The sequence below is a fragment of the Podarcis pityusensis genome (genome assembly GCF_964106645.2).
Source record: "Podarcis pityusensis genome assembly, chromosome: 16".
Lineage (NCBI taxonomy): Eukaryota > Metazoa > Chordata > Lepidosauria > Squamata > Lacertidae > Podarcis > Podarcis pityusensis.
In genome coordinates, this window is record NC_138041.1 from 3,648,230 (window position 1) to 3,669,721 (window position 21,492).

The following is a 21,492-nucleotide window of genomic DNA, read 5'->3' on the forward strand; positions in this document are numbered from 1 at the left end:
TGTAATTCGTTCTACGCGGGGCTGCCCTTGAGACTGACCCAGAAACTCCAGCGGGTGCAGAATGCCGCGGCGAGACTCCTTACGGGGTCTCTGCCATGGCAGCATATTCACCCAGTGCTTTTCAAGCTGCACTGGCTCCCGGTGGAGTACAGGGTCAGATTTAAGGTGCTGCTTTTGACCTTTAAAGCCCTTCACGGCCTAGGACCCTCGCACGTATGGGACCGCCTCTCCCGGTATGCCCCACGGAGAGCCTCAAGGTCCATAAATAGCAACACCCTAGTGGTCCCGGGCCCTAAGGAAGTCAGATTAGCTTCAACCAGAGCCAGGGCCTTTTCAGTACTGGCCCCAACCTGGTGGAACGCTCTGCCTCATGAGACCAGGGCCCTGCAGGATCTGATCTCTTTCCATAGGGCCTGTAAGACAGAGTTGTTCCGCCTGGCCTTTGGCTTGGAGCCAGTTTGATTCCCTCCCTCTCTTTTTTCTTTTCCTTCTCCTCCTGCGATGAGGCTACATTTTAATATTTTAATGTTCCATTATTTTAATGTTGTATTTTATTTTTGTTTTTAAGTTGTAATCATTCATCTTGTTTTTATTATTGCTTGTAAGCCGCTCTGAGCCCGGCCTTGGCTGGGGAGGGCGGGGTATAAATAAAAAATTATTATTATTATTATTATTATTATTATTATTATTATTATTATCAGTAAGGGACAGCAGTGGGACACTGCGCTGGGATAAGGGAGTTTCCCACCAAATAAGGGACGGTTGACAGCTATGGTGTGTGGCCTGGGGTGAGTCCCGAGGGCCGGATAGAGATCCCTTAAGGGCCACCATCACTGACCTAAAGAAACAACATGTGGGATAACCAGCCTCATGTAACCAACATACTTAAGTCGAATTAATGCATGAAGGGGGAAGACCATGGAGTAAGCTGTCCTGGCACGCTTGGCTCACCTTGGTTGCAATAAAGATATCGTATATCGTAAATTAAAGTGTTCTCAATATAGTTAATCTTATTTAATATACACACTTAATTGATGAATATATTTCTTTATTAAGCCAGATATAATACACAAACAGATTTATGCACTTTCACTCTCAATGAAGACTTTGAGTCCCTGTCACGATAAAAAGGCAATACTACTAATTTTACCTGAACTCATCATGTAAAGAGGTCTGAGTTGGTTGCTGCAAGCTCAGACCGCATTGCTCTTACAAACTATTCTTATGTTCCTATGTCCATAATTTAGGAACTTTTCACCAGTATAACGAGCCAAGTTTTATAGCCTATGCAATTTTTTCTGAATGCTGTGTGGAAAAGCACATGAATCTGTCCCTTTGGAGAGCTTGCAAGTAAACTGCTTTTAACTTACCTCGCGTGTGGTCTTTTTTTTTTTTGCTGGGGGAAGATGGGACTATTTTGGAACTCACTCACAAGGTCATATTTTTAAAGGTCTAACAGTCCATATTTCCACACTTTACTTTGCAGCATATTTTGTGACTTTAAATCTCTGCTGGGGTTCTCTCACCAAAGAGCACTTGACCCAAACTTGGATCTTGGCATCCAGGAATTCTCCTTTTATACTGTTATAGATTCTGGTAGAATTAGCAAAAGTTAGAATTAATTATGGTTTGATTAAACTGTGCCAAACATGGAAATTCCTGTACTTGGTCTATCCTGGGGAGCCAGACCAGCCTGGCAAGGCAGGCTGAGTGCAGCCATTAATAAACATAGAACAGTCAGTACCCTAACAAACAGGTAAGACATTCAGCAGCAGACAAGGAAGGGGAAGGTTGCCAGGGAAAAAAGTGTCTTTTAAAACGAGGTTTTGAGCAGTAGCTTTTGGAAAGGAGGGGACAGAACTCCATGCAGCAACTGGCTGGAGGAGGCTGCACCGAGAGACTGGGGGTGGGCAGGACTGACTGCTGCATTGGACCCAAGCTTGCTGAAGCTTTGAGGTGCAACGACAGACACTATTGAGATATAATATTCTGCAGCACATCATAGACTCCAGGTGTAAAGATGTGTAAAATAAACCATATTTCTTACAAGACACTAGCCTCCGCTGTGCCTCAATTTTCCCAATGGAAATGCAACAATGGCTGAGTGCCTGGACCCCCTGAAATTTTGCTACAACTTGCAGAGATCGGGCTTTCCCTTGCTGGAGGGAACAGATGCTGGACAGCTGTCCGGATGTTGTGCGCTGAGCAGGAGAGAATGGATGCCTAGAAGTCTCCCTCCAGCTTTGATTCATTGATTAAACAATTTCAATCTATCTATTTCAGTTTATTTTTCCCAATCCTAAATTTAGTTATCCCTATTTCTCCTTCAGCTTGTGTGTGTGTTTTTTTTTTAAAAAAAGAAGCCCATTAAGATACGCCAACATTTTAGTTTGCATTTCTCCCAACTGTATGCAGTTTTCCAAAATGCACATCTTTGGAAGCAATTTTTCCAACTGCAGATTTTTCTAGGTTATTTTCACTAATAGACACATTTTTGTGCACAGATGCAGAACTGCATTGCAAAATTAGGAGTGGGAATTGCAAAAGGTAAGTGAGCCAAAACGCAGATATTATTTTAGAAAGTGTTAGGTATGTTCACAGTAAAATGTGAACCAAACTGAATTTCTACCCCTTTCCTACTCCACCGTGGCATTCAAAATGGCAGACCGTACAAGGCCAGAAGTCTTTCCCCTGCTTATCAGGTTGAGCCAGTCCTGGAAGCTGAAGGGAAGCCCCTCCTCCCCACTTATTTAAGCAAATGCATATCCTGCATTTCCATCCACGTTGGCTAACAATATAAAATCCAAGAAACAATATCAATGCCCAATAAAAACCAACCAACCAGGACTCCTGGTGTTATTTTTGAGGATGCTGTCTGTCAGCCATGGTGCCCCCACCCAAATAAGCAATGAATCATTTTGTATGAGGTTTGTGGCATCCAGAGAATAAATTATTGTAAGATGACTGTGGCACTAGATGCCACTGCTTACTACAGTCATCTTTGGATGCCATATAATTTTGCTTCCTGCGGAGTAAGGTTCCAAAGAGTTATTGCAAAAATATCAGTTATTTCTTTACAGTATTCTGAAAATGAACATGGCAATCACAGAAAGATTGTGAGCACCCAGTGATGAGGCAGGAATCAACATTTAAAACAAACATTATGAAAAGAGGCAGCTTGTTCAAGTTGTAAATATTTTATTGTGGCTATAAAATTTGAAGGTCTAAAACAAAGCACATGCACTGCAGACCTCTATAAACATTTAATCAGAAATCAATATGTTCTCGAGTCATACTTCCATTATGTTTCAAGAATTATATAGCATAAAATTTTTAAACATTTTCTCTACATTTTTTATAACACTTCTAGTAACAGAAAACAAAGCAACAAATGCTTTAAAAGTTAATTGCTAGCTCCAGAGAAAGTAAGATGTGCCTAAGAACTGTTGGAATCCATGGGGCTTGAGTCAATTTTGTGACATCTCATTCCACAGTACTTAAAGGTGATTAACTTTTTCTGTGGATGAGGCTACTGGTTACAACATCCTTCCCCAAGCTGGTGTCCCACCCCCACCCCCATTTTTTGGACTACAACTCCTATCAGCCCTGGGACTGATGGGAGTTGCAGTCCCAAAATCTAGGAGGTTGAGTTGCAAACCTTTAGCTTTTTCCTTCTTTTAATTTGCATGGCAGTAATAATATTGCCTGAAAATTTTCCATTTGGAATCAATTTATCATAGTTTGTTCTTAAGGACATTTCCCTCTGGCCCAATTTAAACTGCTGTTGGGTCTCATTTCGCCTGTGCATGCAACATTAAGCACACCTGAGATTCATTGCCCGGGCACACTGTACAGGTAACAGCTCAGAGTCCCAAATTTAATGTGAGCCTGACTACATGAAATGCCACATGGGTATATTTTCTTGCATGCCCAATATTACATTTAAATCAGGCCTCAGATAAAGCAGCAGCTCTCTATCCACGCTGACAAGTGAAATTTACAAGACTAGATTTTACGTGTACCTGAATTAAAAGCCTGTACTCTTAACTGCAAATAAAAGCACTGAAAAATATTGGATGGTTTTAACAGGTTAAACTATACCCCCTCTAAAACATCAAAATACTGGGTATAATGAGAAAAACATTCTAGGGAGGGGGGGAAACGGGAAATAATAAACATTTGAAAACCAATATCTAAATCCGCTCCTTTGGTTCACTGATTTTTCTCCGTTTGGGAACTGAGTCTTCACCAGAAAAGAACTCAAGATGATAAACCTTTTTAAAAAAGACAATGAAGTATTATTTAGTCAAACTCAGAGCAGAACCATTAAAATCAACATACTGACTTACTCACTCTAATGCACCTAAATGTTGTCAGGTAGAGCCCAATAATGCTGAGTTACAGAGAACAAAGAACTTTTTGTCCTCTCTGCTGGTTTTTCAGTGAAGGGTTTGCTACAATTGCCCTATAAACCATGCATCTGTGATATGTCATTGATCAAATGGGAATTTCAATTCTATCTGATCAAATAGGAACTATTCACTTTAACTGAGAAAATTGTAAATCAGCCTCCCCCCCACCCACCCCAAAGCCTGACACCAGCACCAGGCTGTCATTGATGACCCTGGTGTCAGATTCCTCATCTGTAGGGGATGAGAACGAGGACTCTGAAGCAGAAGGGGAAAGGGCATGCAGGGCCAGCCCCAGAAGCACTCTCAGATGAACCTGCTGGACCAGTGCGCCCCTATGCCAGCCTGAGGATGTGGCACTGCCATTCTGTCTCAGAGGACTCCCCTGGAGAAGACTCAGAAAGGCCTGTAGCTCCCCTGCTTATCACAGTAGGAGACCAGTGCCGAAGGCCGGGTCCTTTAAGTAGAGCAGCATCTTGCAGCACAGATGGCTATATCAATTAGACTGTCCCTGCCACTGCTATCGCTGCTGCTGCTGCTGCTACTACTGCTATACAGTGGTACCTCGGATTACATATGCTTCAAGGTTACATTCGCTTCAGGTTACAGACGCCGCTAACCCAGAAACAGCCCCTCGGATTAAGAACTTTGCTTCAGGATGAGAACAGAAATTGCACCGCGGTGGCGCGGCAGCAGAGTGAGGCCCCATTAGCTAAAGTGGTGCTTCAGGTTCAGAACAGTTTCAAGTTAAGAACGGACCTCCGGAATGAATTAAGTACGTAACCAGAGGTACCACTGTATAAGGTCTCGGTTTCAGCTTGTTCTCCTTGCTGGAGAAAGCTCAGAGCTCCATGTTCCCCAGAGCACAGGCTGAACCCTGCCTTGCATCCATCCAGCCTGACATTTCCCCCACCTTTTCTGGATTTTGCAGTGCTGTTCTCCAGCCAAGTATTGTGTACAAAAAATGTGTACACTGTGGCAAAGTGCACATATTATGCACAGATATTCCCCAGTATACACAAAAATGTGTGCACTTTTGTGCACTTTGCCCCAGTATACACAAAAATAGGCATACTGGGACAAAGTGCATAAAAGTGCACAAATTAGTCAAAAAGAACATACAAAAGAGCATTATGTTAGGAAAAATTGCTTTGCAAAAATGTGTATATTCTGCAAATGTGTATAAAAAGGTAAAGGACCCCTGACAGTTAAGTCCAGTCGCGGACGACTCTGGGGTTGCGGTGCTCATCTTGCTTTACTGGCCGAGGGAGCCGACATTTGTCCACAGATAGTTTTTCCGGGTCATGTGGCCAGCATGACTAAGCCGCTTCTGGCGAAACCAGAGCAGCACATGGAAACGCTGTTTACCTTCCTGCCGGAGTGGTACCTATTTATCTACTTGCACTTTTATGTGCTTTCGAACTGCTAGGTTGGCAGGAGCTGGGACTAAGCAATGGGAGCTCACCCCGTCATGGGGATTCGAACCGCCGACCTTCTGATCGGCAATTCCTAGGCGCCACCCAAATGTGTATATTAGAAGAAATTGGCACTGAAATGCAGATAAATTTTCATGAGGACTTTAAAAAAGAATTTCACAATTAACGCTCACTCTTCCAAGCAGTGGGTGGGGTTTGCGACTTGGCATGGGCTTCCCGTGCCAGGGTGACACCCCCTTTAGTTGCTGGCTGTTGCTCCACCCCCTCCCTGGCTACCCAATCGGCTGCCGGCTGGGGGGCAGAGCAAAGACCAGGTAGTGCAGGCTCCAGCCGACCATCTCTCCATTCAGTCTTTGGAGATGTAGAAATGTGGAGAAATCAACTGAAGGCTAGAAAAAATGAGGGGAATTGAGGGAAACCAAAACTGTCAGACTTGCCCATCTCTAACAGCAGGTAATACTCACCATTGTCCTAGATCTCAGGGTAAACAGGTTATGAAAAAGTAGGCCATAGAACTCACTACCTGCCAGGAATACCTTAGCTCCAACCAAACTTTAACTAGCAGAGCCAAAAACAGCAAGTCCAGAAAAAGCAAAAACTTGTGTGTAAGAAAAGGATGTCACCATACTGGTTTCTGGAGCTGTCTTACAACATAAGTGGTTGTTGAGGGTCCTCATTGCACAAGTTGTATTGAAGAGACATATATTTTAAACTGTCTCTCAGCAATTGTTTGGGCATCCCTGGGTTATTTGCCTCTTTCTCACTTTGGGAATTGCTGTTTCTGCTCTGGTCAGCCTCCTTGCCTGTGAAACGGAAGCTCTGAAGATGCAGACTGGGTGACAGCCAGCACCGTCTGCACCTTCAGAGGCTCCAGCTGGGAGGGAGAATCCAGAAGAAAGAAACACATCCCACCTCCACAAACCACATTTTGTTCTGTGCAGCCTCATTTGTTCACTATAATGGCTGCAATTGAAGGCATCATTTTGTCCACTTAAGGCCACAGTCCTAGGCACCGTTTGAACCCCAATGAAGCACAGTGGGACTTCACCAAGTAAACATGCCTAGGGCAAGGTTGCACAGCAGGTCTCACTCAAATCAACAGGACTGACATGAGTGAAAACACAGTGGACGACAGCCCTATAAAATCACCTAATTTTCCAATATTGTAATTGCCCCTAAACAAAAAACAGTGACAAACCAAGGCTTCTGGTTTTGCATAGAAATGTTGGATTCATAAAGACTGGAGATGGGGCACCCACAGCAAGAACTCTTGTTACTTTCCTCATAATGCATGGAAAGAACTTACTGGCTTGCCCGATTCTGAGTTTCTTCTCTTCTGGGTTTCTCTGGGACACTTTGCTGCTAACTGAATTTTGTTGCTGCCTCCCTTGTCACCCTTGACAGAGACAGAAGAACCGTTAGCTCCAGGAGAGAGGTCTGCAGATGGCTATTAAGGAGCGTGCTGTGCATCCGTAGGCTGTTACTCTTCCTCAACGTGTGTTAAAAAATTAATGAAGGACTCTTTAAGAGTGGCGACAGTAAGGGCAAGTCTTAGCTTGGTCATGACAACATTATGATTTACTTTCACCGCTGTACATCTGAAGGGCATTTCCTAAGATGCTGATTCTGGTGGAATCTTCCCCCACAATGTCTATAAGGTGAAAATGTCAGTAAAGCAACTGGCAGATGCCTACGAAGGTATGTTTCTGTACTGAACAGAGCGAAACTAGGAGAGGAGTGAGGGTAGAAACAACCTTAGTTTGATGGACAGAGAGTGGGGATGGTCCCTCACAGTGTCTGTAAAAGAGATGAGCTGAAATTTTTACAAAACTTTTTCAGCTCAAAAGCAGGACCTTCTGGGTTGTATGGTTTCATGCAACTTTTTTCCTAGGTTTCAGAGTCCAAGGCCTTCTTAGAAGCAAAAACTATCAAAAACTTGTAGTAATCTAGTCCTGCAGCTTGTACAAAACTCAGCTTCTTACATTTTTAACATTACCTCCCTCAAAATATTGCTGTGGACAACAATAGCTTTGTCTATCTTTCACAAAGCCTAAGCTCTGGTATTTTATTGTTGAAAATTAACTAATGAATATGCTGCCCTACTGGTGCTACTACTATTTATAATAAATGTTTAGGTTACCTCCAGACTGTTATTATTTTGTGGGATGGATTCAATGGCATATCAGGAATTTAGTTTTATGCAATTTAAGTTGATTTAAAGCACTCTGGAGCAACAAATCCACTTTAAAAAGACAGCAGACCCTTTGTGGTAAGGAACGTGATGGGGAAATGCATTAAAAAAGTGTGGGATGAATGATCATTTGATGGGAAGAGGTATATAATCTCCCTGCAAACAAATCAGAATAAATGCTCAATAAATAGAGCATCTGAAGGAGCCCTTAGTTAGTGCCCAAACATGCTGGTGGAATCTTCCCCCACAATGTCTATAAGGTGAAAATGTCAGTAAAGCAACTGGCAGATGCCTACGAAGGTATGTTTCTGTACTGAACAGAGCGAAACTAGGAGAGGAGTGAGGGTAGAAACAACCTTAGTTTGATGGACAGAGAGTTGGGATGGTCCCCAGAGTGGTGGGCTGCTGGACGTGAACACGGCAATGGCATGGCATTGGCACTGGAGCCTAAATCAAATATTTTCAAAGAGCTTAGTATGAAACTGTGAGAAGAAATTGGGCTGTGATGCTGCGCATCCAGGTTCAGCAGTGCAGCTTATCACGTGGCCTTACGAAAATCACAAGCTTGCTGGGAGGATAACTAAGGCAATGCATTTGGAGTACTATTGGGGGAGGGAATGCTATGGAAATAAATGAATACATTATCAAAAATAATAGAATTAATAATCATCCTGACTGCAACTCGCGCAACAGTAGCAAAATTGAGGTAACCTGAAAACTGAGCTAAGCCTTAAAGAACAGGATTTGTACTGTAAAAATCTAAGTTATGCATCCCTTAATTTTTTTATCTCATTCAGATCATGCAACAGAATAGTTCATTAATTATTTTAAAAATGACACTAACTGTGTTGCCTTTAAACTTCCTTCCACTTCGGGTCTTTCCCTCAGCTACTTCAAGTTCTGATGTCTTATTAATTAGATGTTCCACCTAAAAACAGTTAAACAAACAAAGAGAACAGCTTTTTAAAAGAGAACAGCTTTGGTTTGGGCTCTTGGAATGAGGACAAACATATCTACACAGTTTTGTATGTGATTTTGCCAAATATACACCCATACAAACAATATCTACATACATTTTGCAGGAACTCTTCCGCTAATTGTCAGATTGTGCTGCACTTGTTAAATCTAGTAAACATTTATCCAGCCACAAAAAAGTAAATCCAAAAAACTAAATGAGAACCAAACATTGGTACAGAATAAAAAGGCAGCTTTATACCTGAGAACTATTGATGGAGAAAGTTTGGCTATCTTCTATCCTCATGTCTTCATCTTCTTCACACACTAAATTAAGTTCTGGGAATGGCATTGGAAGAAAATTGTACAAATTCTCAGAACACTGAATAAACAAAGAGTTTATATTTCTGTACATAAGTAGAATGTTCTTAAAAGAGGATTGACAGATACATTGACAAGGCTCTAGTCTTCTCTGAGTGAGAGGCAGCCTCCTCCAGAAGGTGCAGGCAGTTGCTAAGGAGACAAAAACTGCTGGAGATATTAACTGTGAGGAATGTGGTCCTTCCTCCCCTGCTGTCATTGCAAGTTCAGGATGTGAAAGTAGTCTAAACATGTGGGAAGGTTCATTCTTGGGGGAAAGGACATTGCTAAGTGGTAAAGCACACATATTGCATGCAGAAGGTCCAAGGCTCAATCTTTGGCATCTCCAGGTAAGCATGGGAACAACTTCTGCCTGAAATCCTGCAGAGCCACTGCCCATTGGTGTAGACAGTACTAAGCTAGATGAACCAATGAATGTGACTTAGTCTAAGGCAGCTTCCTAGGTTTCTAAAAGCAAGGGTTGTAACTCAGTGGTAGAGCATCTGATGTCCAGGTTCAATCTCTGGCATCTCCAAGAAGAGCTGGGAATGACCTCTTGCCTGAAACCCTGAAAAGTCATTGGCAGTCGGTGTAGGCAATACTGAGCTAGATGGACCAATGGTCTGACTTGGTATTTAGCAGCTTCCTGTGTTCCTATCTTCTAACCCAAGTTCTGAGCAGAGTGTCATGCACAGTTTCATAAAATTAAAGAGGTGTGCAGAAAAGGTGTTGCCATGGAGAACACATCACCATGTACCAATATGAAAGCAAAACACTCCTAAATAACATATGCTCTGTGTACCTTTAGTATGAGGAACCCTGTGTGTGTTTTGCTGCTCCCTCATTGTGTTTTCTGCAATAAAATATTCCTGTGTAAAGAACACAAACAAGAACGTCTTCAACAAAGCTGAAATGTACCTGTAAAAGCATTTTGTTAAGGATAGGCAATGCAAATACTGTCAAAATTTCAAATAATAATAACTCCATACATCATTACAAAACTAAAAAATAAATTTCAAACCCTTACATCCATTTTATCAAGATGCTGTAGCTTTGTGGAAGTCAATGCCTTCCCTTGCCTTAATAAGTCTGCATCGATGCACTCTATTCGATCTTTTTCCGTCGTCACTTTAACTTTCATCGTATGAAAAGGGGTTGGGATCTCACCAACACTTAGGTACATTGGCTCCCCCTCGAATGCCACTGCTTCACAATGACCCTCTTTGAATCCTGGAGGGTGGTAATCAGGAGGTGTAACTAAAAAGGAAAGTTGGTGATATTCCATAATGGGAAACATTTGTTTCGTCAGCAATTATTCTGACATATTGATGTTGAACAGAATTAAAATTTGAAATGGTACCTTCATCGTAATAGAACAGCTTCATCGTCAGACAGACATCACCAGGCAGAGGGCCCAGGTTCTGCATCAGGACATAAATCTTTCGTAGCATCAGGATACTAGCTTTCTTAGTACTTGTGCACGTGTTGTTGGAATTACTTCCATTGTTTTTACTATAAAAAAACAAAACCATCCATTATTTGAAAGCAAGGACAGCTGGTGCCTCTATATTAGCAATACCGGAAATGGACACAGGAGCCTTCTTACATCCATAGCCCTTACCCACAAAGAGTGGCTTTACTCTCCTTCTTCCCATCCTCTGCTCTCCTGATCTGTCTAAGCAACATGCCCCAGCCCACCATGGTTTAAAGCAGTCAGGACCCACTATTGACTCTGAGCCTGATCTAAGCTAGATAACAACGGTAGCATTACACTCCCCACATACAAACACATGGTAAAGTATTTAAGAAATTTTAAAATGCATGTTTGGGTTAAAGGTAGGTCATGGGCTGAAAATGCTGAAGACAATTGTTTAGAGTACTGTATCTATATTCTGGAAGTCAAATCCATTAGGAACAGGAGAAATTGGGAACCGATAAAATTGCATATTTCCTATTTGATAATATTTCCTGAGCCTTTCTAATAAATGTGACTAGAAACCAATTGAGGGCTGATTGTTATTGAGCATTTGTTCTGCAGCAATTAAATGCCTTCTCTTTGGTGAACACAGGGACATATTAACATCCACTTTCTAGAATCAAAGAATACATGTTGGCTTTTCTCAGCTTGCAAGAACAGCCTGGCAGAGAAATGTCTTGTATAACTGCCTGATGAAAACAGTGGGGTAGGAGAGGAGAGAATACCTTGTGAAATCCATAGATGGTCCTTGATCGCTGTATTTGAACTTAAATTGGTAGCACTCTGTAACAGTCTAAACACAAAACATAGTAGTTACATATCAAGGGCCTAAAATTGGAAACAGCAAGTAGAATGCAGCACCAAGTCTAACAAATCCTCCGCCTTTGAATGTCCTCCAGTAAGCTCAGGGTGAAGGACATGGGCTCTCTTTCCCCTGTTTTATTGTCATAACAACCTAGTGAGGTAGGTTAGGCAGAACAAGAGTGACAGGTCCTGAAGTGAGTTTCATGGCTGAGTGGGGTGTTGAATCCAGGTCTCCACAATCTGAATCTAAGCACTTTGGCTCTCAGTAGTAATGTATACTGATAGTTAATACTTTTAAACTCATTGTATCTAAAGTGAACAAGCAATATGGATACTTAACTGCAGTACTGAACGCAATGGGTTGCATCTGGTGTTGGTCCTAGACCCACTGAAATTAATCAACATGACTAACTTATGTATATCAGTTTCAATCTAGCTGGATACCACTCATTGGACTGAAATCTCTTTTAGAGCCTTTGATGACAGAAAGGCTGGGTTTGACTCTTTTAAATAGACTTCATCCAGAGTGGATGTTAATCCAGGGTGTCCAGGCCACCCAAACTGTCAATTCACAAGCCAAACCAGCAATTTGTTTCAAGGCTTCCCTGCACCATTCACTTTCATGGAAGAAAGATCCACTTTCTTTAAACAACATCAGTATAAAAAAATGGAATGTCCTTCATCATGGAGTTTGATTTGATGCTGGCCTAAGTACTGCAATCCAGTTTTAATCCCTTTTTCATTAGCAGTGTTCCTTTGTGGTCATTTGGATATTCTTTTTTAAAAAACAATGCACACTTTTCTAATGGAATTAGGGTCAGCAGAAGCAAATAATAAGAGAAAAGATTGCCATAAAGTCTGGGCTGCAACATTTAATATGTAGAATTCATCTTCTTTAATATTATTCTAATTATCACATCAAATAGAGGAAGAGTGACACCTAGTGGCTGGATTTTTTTATCCTTATCTGTGGCAAGGCATATGCCTGGGAAAGAGTACTTGCGGTTCTCCAGATGCTGTTGGACTCGCAGCTCCCATCAGCCTCAGCCAGCCTGGAAAATCATCTGTGATGATGGGAGTTGTATTCCAGCAACACCTGGACTGCCACAGGTTCCCCACCTCAGCAATATACACTTGATACACTCTTCTCTTGTTCCCAAAGAAAGGAAGAGTCAAACTCAACAAGAAGTGATTGGCTCTCCTGAAGTTTCCTCCCCACCCTACCCCTTTAGCCAAGGGGATGAATTAGATGAGGACCGCAGCCGCTGGTTTCCCCCCAAACAATGTATTCCCAATCTGAATCCACCACTTTTATAAAGCTGGTTGCAGATTACTGTTTGAAAAAGGAGGTGGTGTTGGAATGTAGAGATGGTGAGAAAATAGTCCAATTACAGTAAATTTCAGAAACCATTCCCTTCAAATGGCTGTTTAATGATTTCTATTAGAGGTGTCCTTTGATCTTTCATAGTGGTCACTGTCAGATGCACGGAATGATCTTACAATCCACATTTGTCGACATGTGTCTCTTTCAGCATGTCTCTTCACAAAAAGTATGTATTGATCCAGGACAAAACATCTGCAATATAAAATGTGCACTTATGAATGTAAAATCATAAACTTACCTGAGGATCATCCTGGTTGGTGTAGACCTGTATTTAAAAGATAAACAACATAATCAGGACAATACCAAATACAATACAGCATATGAAGTATTAATTAATTTTGAAATGTGGACGTGTATAAATATATATTAAACTTACCGCTAAGACGATTAATCTGAGCTATTTACCCAAAACAATAAAGAAAATAAATTAGAAATTAAAAGCATTATAGTGTGTTTACTATAATGAAAATTGCTAAGATGAATCTGTGAACGCACAGTTACTCATTAAAGATAAAACCATATTTAACTTACATATTTTTTCTGCAGTGCATCATAGCATCCCAGCATCCTGTAAAAATCATAAAATGCTACTGCTTCACACAAATATATGCATTTTGGGTTTTTTAATCCCATTCATCTGTATCTATTGTGCAATTTTTCAACCCTGCTTTTATTCATTAAATGCTTACCATTATTTTATGGGCCTGACAAAGACAGCAATTGGATTCCTATTTACACTGAGTGAAATCCTCAACTACACACACACACACACACACACACACACACAAACACACAAACAACTTTCATCTCTAGCCAGCACCCTGAAGCCAAAATCTGCTTTGGCCACATCACTGTCCCTTAAATCTCTGAAATGCCTTCCTCTCCACTCCTGAATCCTGCACAAGCCCCTTTATCATTCCACTCTTCTCCCCAGAAAAATCCCCACCTACAGTATAACCATTTATCCTCCAGCTCTATCACTCTGAAATGTCTGAAGTTCTTCTGCTCTCTCTCAAATGACATTTTTGTTCTTCTCTTAGTCCTTCTGAAGCCTGGAACTGTTTCCCATCATGCCACCTCTCTTACTTCCTTTAAATTCTAGCCTTTCCATTCCCTCATCTGTACTATACATTTAAAGCAGTATCATACCATTTTAAACAGTCATTGATTCTTTCAAAGAGTCCAGTGAAATGTTCACCTCACAGAGCTACAATTTCCAGAGTGGTTTAAATATCAATCCCTCTTTCCAGGCCAGGGAACTCTAAGAATCTCTGTGAGGGTTATGGCGGGACGGAGAGTCTCCTAACAATTCTCAGCACCCTTAATTAACTACAGTTCTAATGATATTTTGGGTGAAGCTATGACTGTCTAAAGTGGTATGATACTGCTTTAAATTATAGTGCAGTGTTAGAAACTGAGATAAGAAAGCTAGGAGCTAAATGGCACCTTAAATCTAGGTTATGGGTGCAACAAGGGAAAGTATTGGCATGTTTTTTTTTAATAACGAGAATACAAAGCTGGAAATGAACTGCAGCTAAAATATTATGTTCATTTTTCACATGGTCTAGTCCTTCACCTGCCCACACCCCTAATATTCTTAAGAGGGTCTCATCTCCAGTCTTCAGAGAGTGGCTGGAAGTGGGGAGGAAAAGGTCCTCCTTTCTTTCCACTCTGCCGTTTTAATATGAAATCTTAGGCACAGTACTGTGCCCAGAGCTCAGAAACTGCTCACGCTAATTAAATTCCCTGTCGCAAAATGCGCCTAGAACAATGGGAGTTTTGAACACTGGTATAGTGCGGATGGGGGAAGCACATAGTACCAAACCTAAGTACATATATGTCACCTATCGCTCCCTCGTTCAAACCTGCCTCCCTTTCCCTTCATCTGTTTTCTCATGTTGAATTACAGACTGTAAGCGCCCTGTGGTAAGGAACTATTCTCTAATTATCTGCAAAATGGAAACCACAAAAAACCTACCATTTCACCAGCTGACTGGAGCCAGGGCAGTTTTTATCCTCCCGCAGTATTTTCACACAGAGGTCTTAAAATACAATCAAAATACATTTGATAAATCTTAATTGCAACATTGATGACGCTATTATTGACAACTTTTTCTGTTCTTTACACAAGCACAGAATGGAAAGGGAGAATCACTCAACAGCAGTTTGCAACAATAACCCTGCACTTTCAAATACAGTAATTATTTGATTACATGTTTTTGCATATTTTAAGGATGGTCCTATATTGATTGCATGGTTTTATTGTTTTTTGAGATTGCACCCTGCTTTTGGATATTCTGCTGGAAAGCAGGTCACAGATGTTTATAAGTAAATACATAATAATAGCTTAAAGCTCAGGTACTTTTTCTGGGGTATCACTATGTAGTAACTTCTGAAGATCACAGTCTGGTGTATTTATCAGCTACACTACAGAGAAAGTTTGCTCTTTTTGGAAAAGCCATTACCATCAATATATCTTGTTCCATATGCACTTTCTGGAAATATCCCTCTTAGGTAGGTAATGCAGGATACAGCTATTGCCAGCAGTCTTTTCACTAATACTAGAGATTGCTGCTCAGTTGATATTTTGTTGGGAAATATTATTGCACTCTAAAAGGTAAAGAAGAAAGAATTAAGAAGAGCATGGATTCAGAATAGCTCTACACATTATTATGTCAATAAATATGCAAATGCCTAACTCACTTCAACCTTCTGTGCATCATACTGACTTGATCTAAACACAATGGTTACCATAAACATATAATTACTGTAAAAAAAAAAAACCTTATTAAATGGTAAGAGAAATTAAATTTTTGAAATGGAACTATACCAGAGAGGTTCTTTGCTTCTGAGCAGTTGCCATATTTCCTGTTCTTTCTCAGTCACCTGTTGATAAAAAATGTTGTGTTAGTATATACAGTGTTTTGGTGAGAAATTCCAGTTTCTAAATTTAACTTATGACTGATCATGTAAAAAGATTTGTTGCTCCTGGGAGTAGACTCTCTTTTTATAAAATGCCCCACGTGGTTTAAAATGAATACATTATTTATTTAATACGTATTTGTTATTAAAATGCTTTATGTTGCCTCTAATATCACAGATGAAGAGTTTTAATAGTTTTAGGTTTTATTTTATTGGTTGTATTTTTTTCCCAGCGGGACCATACCTCTTCTGCCCTGCGCTGCCCGCTCCTTGAGGATAGTAACCAGCTCTCGACTCAGAGTAGAGTCCGTTGAAATTAATGATCATGATTAGCTTCAATGTATTCATTTCCGTCTACTCTGAGTAGAACTGAGTTGGATACAACCCAGAGTGTTCTTGGCCTGGCTGAAATGTGTTTTTGACCTGCGACGACCGTGCATGCCTCTTGCTTGCCTGAGTGAACGATAAAATCACCGAGGCTTTTCATTTAACAATTTAGCAGTATATAAATTTTATGGAATAAATAAATAGAGAATCAGAGGACTGTAGAGTGGGAAGGGACCCCGAGGGTCATCCAATCCAACCCCCAGCAGTGCAGAAACCTCAGCTAAAGCCTCCACGACAGACGGCCACCCAACCTCTGCTTAAAAACCTCCAAGGAAGGAGAAATGTGTGGGTCTGCATCCATTACAGCTCGCCTCTCCATGTGGCTCCCTAAAGTGAAAGTGGTAAGATCACTTGCCAACTACTTGATAGACCTGACGGAGCCCAATTTGAGAAGAGCGTTTACTATGGCCCGTTTCCATTCTCTACCCACGGCCTTCCTGCAGGGGATTTACTCTAAGACCCCTATTACTCAGCGTTTATGTCCATGCACAATGAATGAAGTAGAGGACTTCATACATTTCTTTTTCTACTGCCCTATTTATGAGCCAATAAGACCTAAGCTCCTCCTCTTGATCCCGTCCACCATTACATCTAAGGAAGACTGTTTGAAATCGCTTCTTGTGGACGCAAATCCCCAAATTTCACGTGGGGTGGCAATCTTTATAGTGCAGGCTCTGAAACTCAGGGCTACTCTGACTGGGTAGTGAGTCCTAGACCTGGACCTGTTTTAATTCTTTTTATTACTTTTTCAACCCAATGTGCCGAGCCTATTTTGGGGCCATTTTATGTTTTATATACATCCGCATTTTGGATTCTTGGCGCTGGCAACTAAATCTTTACATTATTGTCTTAGGGTAATTTAAATGTCATTACGCCAGTAATATCGCTTCGAATTTTGTTTGGTTGCTTGTCTCTAGTATTTTTGTCTTATTTTGCTATGGCTGTATGCTAATGCAATAAAGGTTTTGATTGATTGATTGAAATGTGTGGGTCTGCACAGGAACACTCTTGTCTTTTTTGCGTGTGCAGAAACTGCCCTACTGCTCAAAGGCAAGACTCAGATCTGCTGCACGTTTGCCTCTGGCCCACCCACCCGCCATTGGCAGGGCGAAGCTAGGCTTTATTTCACCCGCGTCAAAGACCCAGTTTGGCACACACGACCCACACATTTATGTACACAGGCACACAGGCTGGGGGCCTCATTGGTGCCCTTCTGGAAGCTGCACTAGGACAAAAAAACCCAGCAAGAAACCCCCCACCTCCAAAGCTACCTGGAAAAAGGAACATGGCTCCTCTTTCCCATCTGGGCATTCTTATTATGTCTTATACCAGGAATGTGGAATCTTTGCTCCCCTCGTCCCTACCAAACTTCGGTGTTGTTTTTCCTCCCTCAGTGGAGTAAATAGCTGGGGGGGGGGGGGCAATTTCAATCGGGAAAAGACTAAACGACTAAATAACAACAAATAGGTTATGCGTGGGGAAACTTTGGCTCGCTCGATATTTGCTGGACTACAACTCCCATCACCCCTCGTCTTTGGCCATGCTTGCTAGGGATGATGGGAGTTGTAGTCCATCCACATCTGGGGCCGGGCGCAGCTGCTCCCCACACTAAATCAAGTAAATAAATTTCAAAAACCTTAACTAACTGAACAATTCCAGCACAGATAGTGTTCTCTCCCCATCCAACATAAATCCTGGCTATGCCCATGGCAGGGAGCATCTGTAAGAAAAGTATAGGATGAGGGAAGGCTCGCATATTATCTACCAACCTCTGGGCATTAAGAGCCCAGCTGCAAATGTCAGCTGGGAAGTTGGCAGCAGCAGCCCTGAGGTTTACGATAGAGATGGAGTGTAATATATAAAATGGGGGAAAGTTCAGATGGAGAAGCCCTCCTGAGAGACCACGTCTGACTTGAGGCGATTAAAAACAGCCAAGCCATGTAGCGCACGATGGGGCTTTTTTGCCATGGGGGGGGGGCGCGATTTAGGACGGCCGTGCTTGTAAGCAGACGACCTCTCATTACATTAAATAATATTCATTCAGGGATATTAATTTATTTAAAACAGACGCCCTTACATCATATATGCAGACTGTAGTCTTTTATTTTATTTTTAACTATTTCATAGCGATTCCCACACGCTTTTCAAAATCCCTTTTCCTCTCAGCAAAAAGCAGGGTTTTTTAGGCTCCTCGCGCGCGCCCCTCCCGCTTTCCCGCCTTTTTTCGCTCCTCCGACGGTTTAACGGACGGTCGCCCTTCCCGCTCCGCCGCCTGAACTTTCCCGCCTTTTTTACACCTCAGGCGACCCAACTCAGTCGCTCAGTGCGAAACCTATTCAGACTGAAGGGTCGACCGAGTACACTGTAAACAGCAATAATTCTTTCCTTCCCTAGTTGACATTTTATTCACCCTCTCCAGAGTTACTTAATAAAGCCACACTTCTATTTTTCCCACCAAGATGGTCCCCATCTTATGGTAACTTTTAACACTATCAGAAGCAAATCGCCACCAATCACTCTTGTAATCTGGTGGTTTTTACCTTACCATAGATCTTAACTATTTTTGGAAGGTTTTAAAAGGGTTTTTTAAAAAAACAAAAACAAAAAACCCTGAAACTTTCATTGTCTTATTCTTCTAAACTGCTCTGAGGTTCATTCGTTTTTTACAATCAAGCGACATAAATCTCATAAAATCAAAAAAATAATTATTACTGGGTTGCATTCAATGCTAGTTCTTTTCAGAGCGGGCCCATTGAAGTTGCTCTGAGTAGAACTTTAGCTAGCTACAACCCCTTATTGTTTTAAAATACCGTAGTTTCTTAACAGAAGTGGGGTGTAAGTATAAAATGGCATTGTTCTTTGAAACCATGTCCCACTTAAAAGAAATATCACCTTTTTCTCCCCACCCCCAGCTCTATGCCTTTCTATAAGCGGAGCCTGTTTTAATTTCATGCCAGGCATGGTTTTAAAAGCACACAAGAATATTTTTTCGCTGAAGAGGCGCTGCAGCCCCCTCTTAGACAAGGGAAAATACACTTTTAAGGACATATATATGTACACTTTATGCCCACATACTCAGAGGGACTGCCCTCAACCTCCTTCGTGGCTAATAAGTTTGCAAACTGGTCAGGAAAAAAAATATATAGCAGCATCTTCTCCACCTTTAACAGAAATCAGAATGTGAGATTTTTCATGGAATGGAATTCAAATGATTTTAGCCCTAGCTACAGATCAAATTGCTGCTCAAGACAACCCGACCCTAGGTCTGATATAGATATAGACAGCAATTATTTTATAAAGTCAAGAGTAGTTGAATAGGAGATGGGCTGTGCTGACTGAGTACCCTATAAGGCCTTCCTTGTATCTGTGTGTCCAAGTTGGCCAGTTTCCCACTGGTGAATGGAAAAAGCACTCTGCGCATCCTCAGAGGATATTTCCTCAATTACCTTCTTACCTCCTCTGCTAAACTGACATTGAAAACAGGGCAAAGTCAAGTACGGCTCTTTCATGGCACACCCTCCACAAAGAAAGCCTTTTCACACATATTTTTGAAGGAACAGGGTTAATGTCTAAACCCGGGGAGTATAAAAGGGTGTTAGGGTATTTTTGTGTGTAGAGAGATATATGGTAGATGTGAGGAGGGAAATTTATCCAATAACTGTTCCTCAGAGATGCTGAATGAAGAGGAGAGTGCTCAGTTTTCTTTACTGTGAGGCATTAGAGCTCAAAGTTGTTTAAAAGTTAGTTTAACCTGGAATTCCATGTGTCTAGAGTTTCTGTGATTATTCAGTGGTGTTCAAATGTACTTTATTATTCCTTAACACTGTGCAATGGCCAAATCTTGGAATTCAAAATATGTCCTGGCAAATGTGTCGTATGTTCAGAATGAAGTGAAGGCATTAGCTGGCAATAGCTATATACGTCCTTGAAAAACATAGCTTGACCGTTGCAATGCACACACATTCTTTAAAAATTCCAGGCAGTAACAGCCCATGATATTTTGCAGCCTGATGTGGAATGACCAATGGCACCTTCCATACCAAGTCAAGGTGCATGATCCCAAAGGCCAACCAAGATATTGTGGCACCTGGGGCAGAAAATCCCACAAAAATAATAGAATTGTAGGGTTGGAAGGGACCACAAGGGCAATCTAGTCCAATCCCCTGCAATGCAGGATAATAAACAACAATTTGTTGTCCTTTCATAACACTTTGAGTCACTTTACCCAATGGTAGAGCCGTCCCTGATTCCAGGTTGCAAAAATTTTCTTTCATGAACTTTTGCTAGGGGTGTGGCCCTTCAGGTCTCCCTATCTGGCCCTCAAAACTTTCTCCAGGCCACATACATTCAGTGGCCCTGTTTTTGCACCTTGGGTGTTTTTGCTTCTGGAAATGTGTCTTTGAACAGCAATGATGCCTCTTCCTTACCTGGATGGAGGATAGAGAGGTGTTTAGTGTAGAGACTATTAAGTCTATTGTGCAAAAGTAATATTTACATGTGCTGTCCCACCCACTTTTGCCTCTGGTCATGTTCACTACTTGGAGTTCAAGATGCTGAGATTCCCTTCCTCTGCCTAATCCAGGCATATCCAAAGTCCATTTTGGGGGCAACTAAAATCATCATCATCATCATCACCACCACACCCTTTCCTGCTGAGTTGGCATTTTATTCACCCACTCCAGAATTATGTAATAAATCCACATTTCTGCCTTTTCCACCAAGATGGTTCCAACTAAAGTGGCTTTTAACCCACATCAAAAACAAATAACCATCAATTATTAGTATTATTGCATTGTCCCCAGAAGTAGTCCATAACCCTTTCTCTGGGTCTCAGAACTTTCCTCAGGCCACACTCATGCACTGGCCCCGTTTTTGCACCTCGGGTGTTTTTGCCTGGCCGCAAATGTGTCTTTGAACAGCAAAAATGCCTCTTGATTATCTGGATGGAGGATGGAAAAATTTAAGTGTAGAAACTGTAGCCTACTGTGCAAAGGTAACATTTGCATGTCTTGCCCTGCCCACTTTTGCCTCTTGCCAATGCTCACTACTGGTACAGTATATGGCCTTTAATGGTTATGCAGAAGGAAATGTGACCCTTGGGCTGACAAAAGGATTCCCCATCCATCATTGTAAAGTGGCTTGCTTGCCATTTCTGGAACCACAGAAGG

General features: G+C 41.6%; 1 protein-coding gene and 1 long non-coding RNA gene across 5 annotated transcripts; one reads left to right on the forward strand and one right to left on the reverse strand.

The window, feature by feature from the left end:
• The first annotated feature begins 710 nt into the window (after positions 1-710).
• On the forward strand, positions 711-8,262 carry LOC308465227. The gene is made up of 3 exons (XR_013980372.1): positions 711-788; positions 2,505-2,547; positions 7,250-8,262. It is a non-coding gene; the product is annotated as an uncharacterized lncRNA (long non-coding RNA).
• Positions 3,179-18,899, reverse strand: HORMAD1 (HORMA domain containing 1). 4 transcript variants are annotated; one of them, XM_080984760.1, is made up of 15 exons: positions 18,402-18,899; positions 15,846-15,901; positions 15,481-15,625; positions 14,994-15,057; positions 13,547-13,583; positions 13,392-13,412; positions 13,254-13,280; positions 11,553-11,620; positions 10,711-10,862; positions 10,378-10,607; positions 10,153-10,219; positions 9,253-9,329; positions 8,881-8,964; positions 7,152-7,241; positions 3,179-4,274 (listed from the first exon to the last, which is right to left on the reverse strand). In XM_080984760.1, exons 2-15 carry the CDS (start codon positions 15,876-15,878, stop codon positions 4,194-4,196), a joined length of 1,176 nt encoding a protein of 391 aa, XP_080840886.1. In that variant the 5' UTR covers positions 15,879-15,901; positions 18,402-18,899; the 3' UTR covers positions 3,179-4,193. The 4 variants fall into 4 exon arrangements, with proteins under 4 accessions (XP_080840886.1, XP_080840887.1, XP_080840889.1 ...); XM_080984761.1 differs by lacking the exon at positions 18,402-18,899 and adding an exon at positions 18,094-18,330; XM_080984763.1 differs by lacking the exon at positions 18,402-18,899 and adding an exon at positions 17,652-17,666.
• Between the last annotated feature and the right edge of the window lie 2,593 nt (positions 18,900-21,492).

Bases quoted from the DNA above. Each gene is read 5' to 3' on its own strand.
- HORMAD1 (XM_080984760.1), bottom strand. From the start codon at position 15,878: ATGGCAACTGCTCAGAAGCAAAGAACCTCTCTG. The intron at 11,621-13,253 runs GTAAGTTTATGA...TTTTGTGTTTAG, and splicing joins CCAACCAGGATGATCCTCAG to ACTGTTACAGAGTGCTACCA. The intron at 9,330-10,152 runs GTACACAGAGCA...TGCCATTCCCAG, and splicing joins CAGGGTTCCTCATACTAAAG to AACTTAATTTAGTGTGTGAA.